A 12,274-nucleotide genomic window follows, 5' to 3' on the forward strand; every position below is an offset into this window, starting at 1 on the left:
GTAACATCTTGTACAAACTGCAATAAAACGGCTGCATGTGTGAAATGGTTTGGTGTGTTCTTGGGTTATTGATCGGCGATCAGATATCAATTAGAACCAGCTGGTTTGTTGGTCGCTGACTGCTGCTCAGAGAAAATCAAAAGGCCACTTTGGATTATTGGGTCTCTGCTCTCTGTTTAAAATGGGTGAGGTCTGTACCTTCCTATGTTCAGCGCGGTGACAAATGCTTTGCATTCACTTTAAAAAAAATGAATTGAATTTTTATTGTGATTCAAAAACTAAGGAGTTCCAGATCCAACAGAAGAAACATGCAGCTGAACATTGATGTAACTGAACTGCAGCCACGTCTCCCAGAATTCAAGCTGGAACTGGATCAGCTTAACGTGGCTGCAGGTGAGTCTGAGTGGAAAAATTGGACTTCAGAAACTACCCATGGTCACGTATGAATGTGAGCCCCTGGACAAAGACCCTAACCCTCGTAGGCTCTCCATTACAGACCCCTAACCCAGTCAGAAACCCCTTACCTTGATCAGTCCTCTCTTAGACATCCCTAACCTCAATCAGTTCTCTGTTATAGAATCCTGACCTCAATCAGAGACCCCCTAACCCCAGTCAGTCCTCCATTAGAGACCCCCTAACTCCAGTCAGTCCTCCATTAGAGACCCCCTAACTCCAGTCAGTCCTCTTTTAGAGACCCCCTAACCAGTCAGTCCTCCATTAGAGACCCCCTAACCAGTCAGTCCTCCATTAGAGACCCCCTAACCAGTCAGTCCTCCTTTAGAGACCCCCTAACTCCAGTCAGTCCTCCATTAGAGACCCCCCTAACCCCAGTCAGTCCTCCATTAGAGACCCCCTAACCCCTGTCAGTCCTTCATTATAGACCCCTTGCCCTAATAGCCCTTCATTAGAGATCCCTAACCCCAGTCAGTCCTCCATTAGAGCCCCATAACCCCAGTCAGTCCACCATAATAGACCCCTAACCCCTGTCAGTCCTTCATTAGAGACCCCTTGCCCTAATTAGTCCTTCATTAGAGACCCCTAACTCCAGTCAGTCCTCCATTAGAGACCCCTAACCCCAGTCAGTCCTCCATTAGAGACCCCTAACCCCAGTCAGTCCTCCATTAGAGACCCCTAACCCCAGTCAGTCCTCGGTTAGAGACCCCTAACCCCAGTCAGTCCTCCATTAGAGACCCCTAACCCCAGTCAGTCCTCGGTTAGAGACCCCTAACCCCAGTCAGTCCTCCATTATAGACCCCTAAGCCCAGCTATTCAGAGCACTCCTCAGTTAAGTGGGGAAACAGGTGAAGTTCTGTACTGATTGTTATTCAAATAAACACTATGATTTAGGAAGCTCACCTGCTGACACACCTGTCCTTATCAGCTGTGTGAGACTAAAACAACACAGAGATTGACTCCGCTGTACGGATCTCAGATTATCAATAATCAATAATCACTGATTATAAACTGCTGAATCAGGTGAAGAGCTTCTATCACATGCAGATGTCTATATTCTTATATAGCTATTGCTGTGTGAGGGCATGAAACTAGTTTATGAGGGCATTAAACCTCTCTTTGAAGATACTTCCTTCATCACTGGACAGCCTGAGGTTTCCACCTGGTCCCCCAGCTCAGGTGTAGGTCAGGTTGGTTATTAACTATGACATACAGTGTGAGATGGTTAATTATCTGTTGGTAATCTCTGTGGACTTCAACCTGAGACACTAAAACTCTTTGTGTTCAGTATTTGCTGCTTGACCGTCCACATGTCAGAACGCTGGAGCTGAAATGGAAGACATCTCTAAGGTAAATTAACTGTTGATTATTCATTAAATGTTAGTTAATTGAGCCAGTGAATGAGGACAGCTGGACTACAGGGCAGGTGGACTGGATGACAGGTGCAGTGTCTTCAGTTGAATTATTACACTGGTTACGGTGTGAAGAGTTGATCTCCGGCCCATTAAAGCAAACTGACCTACAAACAACAATTCTGTTGAACTGAGCGCTACACTCAGGTACAGGTACACACCTGAACACAGCTGGATGCATTCTGTCTGAGGACAGTAAGAACCTCACAGCACACCATCACCACCATCACCACCATGTGCTGCCCCGAGGAGCAGCCTCCATGTGCTACGGACTGAACTGGACCAGACCGGGCCAAAGCGGGCCAAGCTGACTCATGTTTGGACTTCATACACAGCACAGAATATCCATCCCTCCATCTCCCCCCTCTACCTCTACCTCTACTTCTACCTCTCTACCTCTACTTCTACCTCTCTACCTCTACCTCTCTACCGCTACCTCTCTACCTCTACCTCTCTACCTCTACTTCGACCTCTCTACCTCTACTTCTACCTCTACTTCTACCTCTCTACCTCTACCTCTCTACCTCTACCTCCACCTCTCTACCTCTACTTCAGCCTCTCTACTGCTACCCCTACCTCTACTTCTCTACGTCTACCTCGATCCCTCTACCTCCACCTCTCTACCTCTACTTCAGCGTCTCTACTGCTACCTCTACCTCTACCTCTATCCCTCTACCTCTCTACGTCTACTATCCCTCTACCTCTACCTCTCTACGTCTACCTCGATCCCTCTACCTCTACCCCTCTACCTCTCTACCTCTATCCCTCTACCTCTACTTCTACCTCTCTACCTCTACCTCTCTACCTCTATCCCTCTACCTCTCTACCTCTACCTCTCTACCTCTATCTCTCTACCTCTATCCCTCTACCTCTCTACCTCTATCCCTCTACTTCTACCTCTCTACCTCTACCTCTATCCCTCTACCTCTATCTCTCTACCTCTATCCCTCTACCTCTACCTCTCTCCCTCTACCTCTACCTCTATCCCTCTACCTCTACTTCTACCTCTCTACCTCTACCTCTATCCCTCTACCTCTCTATCTCTACCTCTCTACCTCTATCTCTCTACCTCTACCCCTCTACCTCTCTACCTCTACCTCTCTACCTCTAGCCCTCTACCTCTATCCCTCTACCTCTACATCTCTACCTCTACCTCTCTACCTCTACCTCTATCCCTCTACCTCTACCTCTCTACCTCTACCTCTCTACCTCTAGCCCTCTACCTCTATTCCTCTACCTCTACCTCTCTACCTCTATCCCTCTAATTCTACCTCTACTTCTACCTCTCTACCTCTACCTGTATCCCTCTACCTCTACCTCTCTACCTCTACTTCAACCTCTCTACCTCTACCCCTACCTCTACCTCTATCCCTCTATCTCTACCTCTCTACCTCTACCTCTATCCCTCTACCTCTATCCCTCTACCTCTACCCCTCTACCTCTCTACCTCTCTATCTCTATCCCTCTACCTCTACTTCTACCTCTCTGCCTCTACCTCTATCCCTCTACCTCTCTATCTCTATCCATCTACCTCTATCCCTCTACCTCTACACCTCTCTACTTCTATTCCTCTACCTCTACTTCTACCTCTCTACCTCTACATCTCTCCCTCTATCCCTCTACCTCTATCCCTCTACCTCTGTCCGTCTACCTCTATCTCTCTACCTCTACCTCTACCCCTCTACCTCTTCTGTCCCTCTCAATCCTCCTTCCATCAGCAGATGGGTCCCCCCACATAAAGATCCAGGTTCTGCTCCAGGTTTCTTCCTGTTAAAAGGGTGTTTTTCTGCCACTGTCTCCTTTGGGCTGCTCTGGGGGTTCATATGGGTTCTGGAAAGCGTCTTGAGGCAATTTGACCTGTAATTGGTGCCATATAAATAAAATTGAATTGACACTGACGTCTGGAGGATAAAACAGGCCTTTCTTCTGCTGCTATATTTATGTTTTGTGTTGAGCTCCTTCTCTGTTTGATGATGTCCCTGGATCAGGTGGTGTGTCTGTCTCTCTGTCCAATCAGAGTCACAGTTACCTGGAACAGGGGCGGGGCCATGAAGAACACACCACTGACTTGCCGATGCGAGAAGACAGAAACGATAAACAGCCAATGGGAGGACAGGCAGCAGCATCAGACATGATTTACACCATCGAGGACATCCCACCCTGGTACCTGTGTATTCTCCTGGGACTACAGGTGAGACTGGGACTGACTCAGATTAGACTGGGTGTAGATTACTGGTATAACTGGGATTACTGGTTTATAAGTGGACTTACTGGTTTTAGACTGGGATTAATGGCTTATAAAGGGACTGTTTCAGGTCTGGTGGCAGTGGAGGTGAATGTTTCGAGGACAGCTGCCATTTTATTCCCAGTTTGAACACCAATAACATCACAGTGAGCCGGACTTTAAAAAGATTAAAATTACTGATCGGGGAACAATGGGCTGATGGCACCTGTTCTGGTTTGTTTGCAGCATTACCTGACTTGTTTCAGTGGTACTGTAGCTGTACCTTTTCTCTTGGCTGAGGCCATGTGTGTTGGCCGAGACCAAAGCACCATCAGTCAGCTGATCGGAACCATTTTCACCACTGTTGGAGTCACAACTCTGATCCAAACCACCGTGGGAGTCAGGTGAGTCTGTAGGAATCAGATTAATCTGTAGGAATCAAGTGAGTCTGTAGGAGTCAGATTAATCTGTAGGAGTCAGGTGAGTCTGTAGGAATCAGATGAGTCTGACAGGTGTGTCTGTGTGTTTAGACTCCCTCTGTTTCAGGCCAGTGCATTTGCATTCCTGATTCCTGCTCAGGCGATCCTCAGTCTGGACAGGTGGAAGTGTCCCCCTGAAGGTGAGATAGGCCGTTTGTTTAATATTATGTATAAATTCGTTTTTTTGTAAATAAACACTATGATAAAATATCATGTGATCTGTGATTTTTCCTTTGTAGAGGAGATTTATGGGAACTGGAGTCTTCCGTTGAATACCTCACATATCTGGCAGCCTCGCATCAGAGAGGTAGGCCCATTATGTCCTCAGGTATGGTTGATAGAGGACAGCAGAAAGGTAGGACCATTATGTCCACAGGAATGGTTGATAGAGGACAGCAGGGCTGGACTGTGACACCAGGTCTGGATGAGATTCACTCCGAGATGCTGAAAGCTCTGGACAATGTTGGTCTGTTTAGTTGACCTCCCGAAGTCTTTGAGGATGTTAGTGGATGGTTGGACAAAGTGCAACTGTCTGGCTGCTGAAGGACACTCTGGCCGATTGTCCTAGATACAGGGTGACCTATGTGTCTCTAGTTCTGGATCACTGGACCTGCTGTAGAATAAATGTGTGTCCATCCGGTGTTCTGTTGCCTTTGGGAAGGTTTTGGACTCTGTGCAGTTGAGTCTATTAATCCTTGTCCAACTGGCGAGCTGTGTCTTCAGCAGGTCCAACATGTCCTCAGGTGGTGATGGACTGGTTTTCATGAACAAAACCTGAAGGTGTAGTTGAGTTGTGGAGTCTGAAGAGAGTGGTTTTGCTGAGTCATGAGAGCTGGAGCTCCTGGTTCTGCTGAGTCAGTGTCAGATCCAGGCCATCAGAGTGTGCAGGACCTGCTGTTTATTTGTTGACTTGTTTGTTTGTTTGTAGATTCAGGGGGACATCATAGTGTCCAGCCTTGACTTAAGCATCAGTGGATGTCACTGAAGTAACATCTGATACATAAAGTTTTGCTTTTTTTAATCTACTATGGATCCTGTGTGTTGTCGTTTTTAGAGCTCTCTCGTCAGTGATGCGTAGAAATACGTAGCAGCTGATTATTTACTTGCTGACTTGTTTGTTTGTTTGTTTGTTTGTTTGTTTGTTTGTTTGTTTGTTTGTTTGTTTGTTTGTTTGTAGATTCAGGGGGCCATCATGGTGTCCAGCCTGGTGGAGCTAATGGTTGGTCTGTGTGGTTTACCTGGTCTGCTGCTCGAGTACATCGGTCCACTCACCATCACTCCAACCGTCTCACTGATCGGCCTGTCGGTCTTCACCACTGCTGGAGACAGAGCCGGGTCCCACTGGGGCCTGTCTGCACTGTGAGACACCTGTCTGTCTGTCTGCCTGCCTGTCTGTCTGTCTGCCTGCCTGTCTGCCTGTCTGTCCGTCTGTCTGTTTGTCTCAGTTCTTACTCTAAGATGTGTCTGAACAACTGTCTGCCTCTTAATTGACATGAATATGAAATATTAGACAGACGGACAGATAGACAGGTGGACAGGTAGACAGCTGTCTCTCTCTCTCTCTGCAGGTGTATTTTGCTGATCGTCTTGTTTGCTCAGCACCTGAGAACGACATCACTTCCTGTTCCCGTTTACAGCAGAGAGAAAGGACTGACGTCGACCAGAGTCCAGATCTTCAAGATGTTTCCTGTAAACAGAAACACAGCAGGTGGAACCAGGTGGTGGCTTTAGGTGAAGTCTGCTGAGGTCAGGTGGTGATGTCAGGTGGTGATGTCATGTAGTGTCAGGTAGTAGTATTGGTATCAGGGAGTATCAGCTAGTATCAGGTGATGTAACCTCCTTCCATCCATCTCCTGCTCTCTCAGATCATCCTGGCCATCATAGTGGTTTTAGGTGGTGTCTAGTGATGTCAGGTTGTGATGTCAGGTGATGTCAGGTGATGTAACCTCCTTCCATCCATCTTCTCAGATCATCCTGGCCATCATGGTGGTTTGGCTCGTCTGCTACATCCTGACTCTGACCGACCTGCTGCCGGACGACCCCGATCGCTACGGACACAAAGGTCGGACCGACGCCCGCGGTGACATCATGACCTCATCGCCCTGGTTCAGGGTGCCCTACCCTTGTAAGAGACCTGGCCTCAGCCAATCACAGACGTCCAACCAGAGGATGGATCTCTGACTTTCTGCTGCTCTCTGATAGGTCAGTGGGGGTTGCCGGTGGTAACGGTTGCTGGGGTACTGGGGATGTTGAGTGCGACCATGGCAGGTATCGTGGAATCAATCGGAGACTATTACGCCTGTGCACGTCTGTCTGGAGCCATGCCCCCTCCGGTACACGCTATCAACAGGTGAGGGTTAGGGCAGGTGAACCCTGGGGATAATCTGCCCCACAGGGGATAATCTGCCCCACAGGGGATAATCTGCCCTACAGGGGGTGGGTAGTTTTATTTGTCTGTTGTTTCAGAGGGATCTTCACTGAGGGCGTCTGCTGCATCATCGCCGGTCTGTTGGGGACAGGAAACGGCTCCACCTCCTCCAGTCCCAACATCGGCGTCCTGGGAATCACCAAGGTAACCACGGCAACCACGCCTCCCAGACACGGGGTTACTAAAGGTCATTCAGAGGGCTGAGTAAGGTGACGTTAATGAGGGATGTTTGAATTACTGACAGGTGGGCAGCAGGCAGGTGGTGCACTACGGAGCAGGCATCATGTTAATAGGGGGATGTTTGATTTACTGACAGGTGGGCAGCAGGCGGGTGGTGCAGTACGGAGCAGGCATCATGTTCCTGCTGGGATCGGTGGGGAAGTTCACAGGCCTGTTCGCCTCGCTGCCAGACCCGATCCTCGGAGGTCTGTTCTGCACTCTGTTTGGTGAGTCTCAGCTGACAGGTGTTGGTACAGGTGTGCTGCTGATGTCACATTAATCCAGGTGTGTGTCCCTCAGGTATGATCACAGCTGTTGGTCTGTCCAACCTACAGCTGGTGGATCTGAACTCCTCCAGAAACCTGTTTGTTCTTGGGTTCTCCATGTTCTTTGGTCTGACGCTGCCTACGTACCTGGACACACACCCCAACTCCATCAGCACAGGTGAGTCTGAGGGCAGAAGTTCACCTGTGTGTGGGAGTTTTTACTAACTGGTGAATCTTTATTTAAATGTATAGACCTGTTGAAGAAAAACTTTATGGATCCTGTATGAGGGAAACTGACACGTTAAAGCAGCGAGATGCAAATGATGCAGTTACACAACTAAAGTTAAATCAAGATAAATAAAAACATAATAAGACAAGACAGACAGCAGTAATTAACACAACAGATGAAGGACCAACCAGGAGCTAAGGAGCTGCTCGATAAGGAGCAGAAACATGCCAGTACATACAGGAATGTGCAGAAACCATCCGTCTTTACAAAAAGGTGCAAACTGGTTGAATTTACAGTAAAATACAATATTAGAGTATAAAAATAGAGTCTGAAGAAGTCCAGAGGAGGTGATGGAGGAGGAGGAGCAGTAGGGAGAGGGGTGGAAGGAGATAAGAGGTGAGCCTGAGTTCTGCTTCCCGTGTGAACTGAAATGAGACGTTTAGAAATCCGCTCAGAGACCGTAAGGTTTTATCCTCCGTCTGCTCCCAACCAGCAGGGGGCAGCGTATCCAAACACATCAACCTCAGGACTAAACTAGAGTAGTTCATAACCTGGTTACCATGGTGATCTCTGGGGGATGAAGGTCTGAACTTCTGCTGCTAGGCGCTCCTGGTCTTCCACCAGTTTTCCTCGTGTCCGTCTGCGTAGTTAGAAACATCTGGAGGGGAATGACATAGAAATGTTCCTCTGGAGAAGGGCGGTGTGAGGGGGCGTGGCTAAAACGACGTAATTTGTTTGGAGCCACATGGACGCATCAGAAAACAAGCTAAAGGCTGGTTGGATTGGTTGGACTGGTTGAACTTGTCGGACTGGTTGGACTGGTCGGCTGTGTCTCCTGGCTGCTGGTCTTCTGGTATCTGCTGATGTTCCTCCTCCACACGTCTCTACTGCTGTGGTCCTCCTGAACTCCAGTCGCCTCTATCCCTTAGCTTTTAGCTTTAGCTTTAGCTTTTATATTTAACTTTTAGCTTTAGCTTTTATATTTAGCTTTTAGCTTTAGCTTTAGCTTTTATATTTAGCTTTTAGCTTTAGCTTTTAGATTTGGCTTTTAGCTTTTTGCTTTTAGCTTTTATATTTAGCTTTTAGCTTTAGCTTTTATATTTAGCTGTTAGCTTTAGCTTTTATATTTAGCTGTTAGCTTTAGCTTTAGTGTTAGCTTTAGCTTTTATATTTAGCTGTTATCTTTAGTTTTAGTGTTAGCTTTTAGCTTTAGCTTTTAGCTTAGCAATGGCTCTCCTTCTCCACCTCAGCTGGAATGAGATGTTTAACTTCCCTGGTGGATTCTGATCCCAGATATGCAGACAGGAAGTAGAAGGACCAGCTGATGTCCTTCATAGAATCTAAACAATAAAAGACTCAGCAGAGACAAGGAGGAGGGAAAACAGTCAAGGGTGTGTTGATCTGTGATACGTAGAGCCACTTTCTGTGTCGATCTTTTATAAGATCTGTTACATGTAGATGTGTTAGATGTAGATATGTAACACATAGAACTAATAGATGTAGATCTGTAACACATAGAACTAATAGATGTAGATCTGTAACACATAGAACTAATAGATGTAGAGCTGTTACCTGTAGCACCAATAGATGTAAATCTGTCACACATAGAATTAATAGATGTAGATCTGTACATGTAGAACTAATAGATATAGATCTGTTACATGTAGAACTAATAGATGTAGAACTAATAGATGTGGATCTGTTACACATAGAAGTAATAGATGTAGATCTGTTGCACATAGAACTAATAGATGTAGATCTGTAACACATAGAACTAATAGATGTAGATCCGTTACATGTAGAACTAATACATGTAGATCTGTAACACATAGAACTAATGGATATAGATCTGTCGCACATAGAACTAATGGACGTAGATCTGTTGCACATAGAACTAATAGATGTAGATCCGTTGCACATAGAACTAATAGATGTAGATCTTTCACATAGAACTAATAGATGTAGATCTGTAACACATAGAACTTATAGATGTACATCTGTTACAAGTAGAACTAATAGATATAGATCTGTAACACATAGAACTAATAGATGTAGCTCTGTTACATGTAGAACTAATACATGTAGACCTGTTGCACATAGAACTAATAGATGTAGATCTGCAACACATAGAACTAATAGATATAGATCTGTTACATGTAGAACTGATAGGTGTAGATCTGTAACACATAGAATTAATAGATGTAGATCTGTTACACATAGAACTCATAGATGTAGATCTGTTACACATAGAACTAATAGATGTAGCTCCAACAGATCAGCGCTATGTGTTCAGGTCTTCCAGAACTCGATCAGATCCTGATGGTTCTTCTTTCCACTGAGATGTTTGTTGGAGGTTTTCTGGCTTTTTGTCTCGACAACTCAATACCAGGTAGCACACGCACACACGCACACGCACACACACACTCACACACACACACACACACACACACACACACACACACACACACGCACACACACTCACACGCACACACACACACACTCACACACACACACACACACGAACACACACACTCACACACATACACACACGCACACAGACACACACACACACACACACGCATATGCACACACACTCACAGGCACACACACACACACTCACTCACACACATACACACACACGCACACACACACACACACACTCTAACAGACATACAGACATCATCGTATTGTGTTTCTACGGATCAGTACTGAAAGCTTTCCCGTCGACCAATCAGTTGCAGCATTGGTTTTCTTCTCCTCAGGTTCCCGTCAGGAGCGCGGCCTGATTGGCTGGAGGTCCTCTGACTCCTCCTCTTCCTGCACCTACGACCTACCTGTCGGGATGGGCGTGGTCAGACGGACCCGCTGGCTCCGGCGGTTTCCCATCAGCCCTTCCTTCACAGGTTTCAGGGCGTCCAATGACATGCTGCCACCTCAGCCGGAGGAGGAGCAGAAGGAGGAGGAGGAGGGAGCTGCTGGCATCCACCTGCCCAGCACCAAGGTGTGATGATGACATCATCCTCACACCTGATTGGCTGCGTCACATTTGATCACTTTAATTTCTGTCTTTGTTTTCCTGCAACTTGAATTGTGTGTTTTTGTATTTGAATCAGTCTGCTGTGTTCATCAGCTGGTAGATCTGGTTAGGGAGTAACAGAAAGACTCCAGCCATCTGTAGTCTGATACAGGTGTGTCCCCATACAGGTGTGTCCAGATACAGGTGTGTCCTGCTAGTCTCTGCTCATGCAGGTTTCTGGTGGATTTCTGCGGATGGGTTTGTAAATTACTGCATCTTTGTCTCTGGTTCGGCTCTGCAGTGGCCCCCTGTGGAAAGGTTAGTTAGTGTTTCAGAGCAACCTTCCTGTTACCATGGAAACATCATAAAGCAAAGATCTGACACCACGTTGTTTTACTTTCCACTTTTTAATTTACACCAGAATATCAGCAGAGTTTTCATCAGAACTAAAACGTGAACCAAAGAAATGTGAAAAACCAGAAGGTTTTTTTTTTTTCTGACTGACAGCAGCATCTGGAACCGGCCACGTCTGTAAACATGAAAATACATCAATTAAAGAAAACCAGATCTAACCACCGTGTCTGTGTGTTGGTGTGAGAAGAGTCGGTTCATCAGGTTCTAACAAACATCTGCTGGTCCTTCAGGTCTGTGGAGAGCAAGGTTCTCACTCATCAGGTACGAGTGCATTAGAACAAGAATATCGTAGAAAAGAAATCATTTTTCATAAAATAATTCATAAACTTGAGTATCTTCTATACTTACTACCTGCAAAGTGAAACATTCCTATTTGCTTCGGTTCTGATGTCACGTTTTAGAGCTCATTTAAATCAGAAACCTCGAACTATTAGAACATCTAAAAAAGGATTCACAGAAATGTTCTCAGAAAAGTCCATCTGTTCACCAGGAGTGACTCCATCAGAGCACAGGAGACCAGCCGGAGGTTCTGCTGAGGGTCCATGAAGCTGGTCTGATAGCAGCCTTCAGCTCCACTGTGTCTTTGGGTTCTGTGGGGTTCTATGGGGTTCTGTGGGGTTCTATGGGGTTCTATGGGGTTCTGTGGGGTTCTATCCAGCACAGTAACATCCTAACCATTGGTTCGTAGTTCTGTCTGTGATCTGCTGTAGAGGAATCTAGCATCTCCATGAAGCCTGAAGACTCTAAATCTGCTGCTGGAAGCTGTGATATCTTTGGACCTGATGGAACTCGGTGGACCGACACCAGCAGAAGACACCAGAAAACCTCTCAGACCGAGGAGCCTTCACTCTAGACTTCAGACTCCTTGGATTCTGAGCTTCTCCAGTCTTCATCCAACTCCTTTCCTGAAGACGTCTGGTGGTTCTGGATTTTCCGACTCCAGCCTCAGTCCTGTGAAGGTCTCCAAAGTTCTTGAATCATCTTTTCTCTCCAGTCCTCTGAAGGCTGCATCATCTCTGCTGCTAACCCTTCAGTCAACCTTCATTAATCTGCTTCCATTCAGCCACTAATGGTCTTTTCAGAGACCTTATGAGGCTCCCTGTTGAAGGTGTTGATGAACATCTTCTGGACAAT

The 12,274-nt window shown here is 46.4% G+C and overlaps 1 protein-coding gene across 3 annotated transcripts; it reads left to right on the top strand.

Moving 5' to 3' along the window:
* The first annotated feature begins 1,651 nt into the window (after positions 1-1,651).
* On the top strand, positions 1,652-11,298 carry slc23a1 (solute carrier family 23 member 1). Of its 3 annotated transcripts, none has more exons than XM_055017117.1 (15): positions 1,652-1,803; positions 3,883-4,056; positions 4,336-4,493; positions 4,620-4,708; positions 4,808-4,875; positions 5,746-5,927; positions 6,137-6,257; positions 6,537-6,693; positions 6,771-6,918; positions 7,035-7,140; positions 7,313-7,442; positions 7,501-7,659; positions 10,004-10,099; positions 10,473-10,711; positions 10,915-11,298. In XM_055017117.1, exons 1-15 carry the CDS (start codon positions 1,786-1,788, stop codon positions 10,942-10,944), a joined length of 1,875 nt encoding a protein of 624 aa, XP_054873092.1. In that variant the 5' UTR covers positions 1,652-1,785; the 3' UTR covers positions 10,945-11,298. The 3 variants fall into 3 exon arrangements, with proteins under 3 accessions (XP_054873092.1, XP_054873093.1, XP_054873094.1); XM_055017118.1 differs by having other exon boundaries at positions 7,516-7,659; XM_055017119.1 differs by lacking the exon at positions 10,004-10,099.
* Positions 11,299-12,274: the final 976 nt, after the last annotated feature.

This window comes from Amphiprion ocellaris, chromosome 14 (genome assembly GCF_022539595.1).
Source record: "Amphiprion ocellaris isolate individual 3 ecotype Okinawa chromosome 14, ASM2253959v1, whole genome shotgun sequence".
NCBI classification, from domain to species: domain Eukaryota; kingdom Metazoa; phylum Chordata; class Actinopteri; family Pomacentridae; genus Amphiprion; species Amphiprion ocellaris.

Coding starts and splice junctions, on each gene's coding strand:
- slc23a1 (XM_055017117.1), top strand. Junction 6,258..6,536: donor AGATCTTCAAGATGTTTCCT/GTAAACAGAAAC, acceptor CCATCTTCTCAG/ATCATCCTGGCCATCATGGT. Junction 6,919..7,034: donor CCGGTACACGCTATCAACAG/GTGAGGGTTAGG, acceptor CTGTTGTTTCAG/AGGGATCTTCACTGAGGGCG.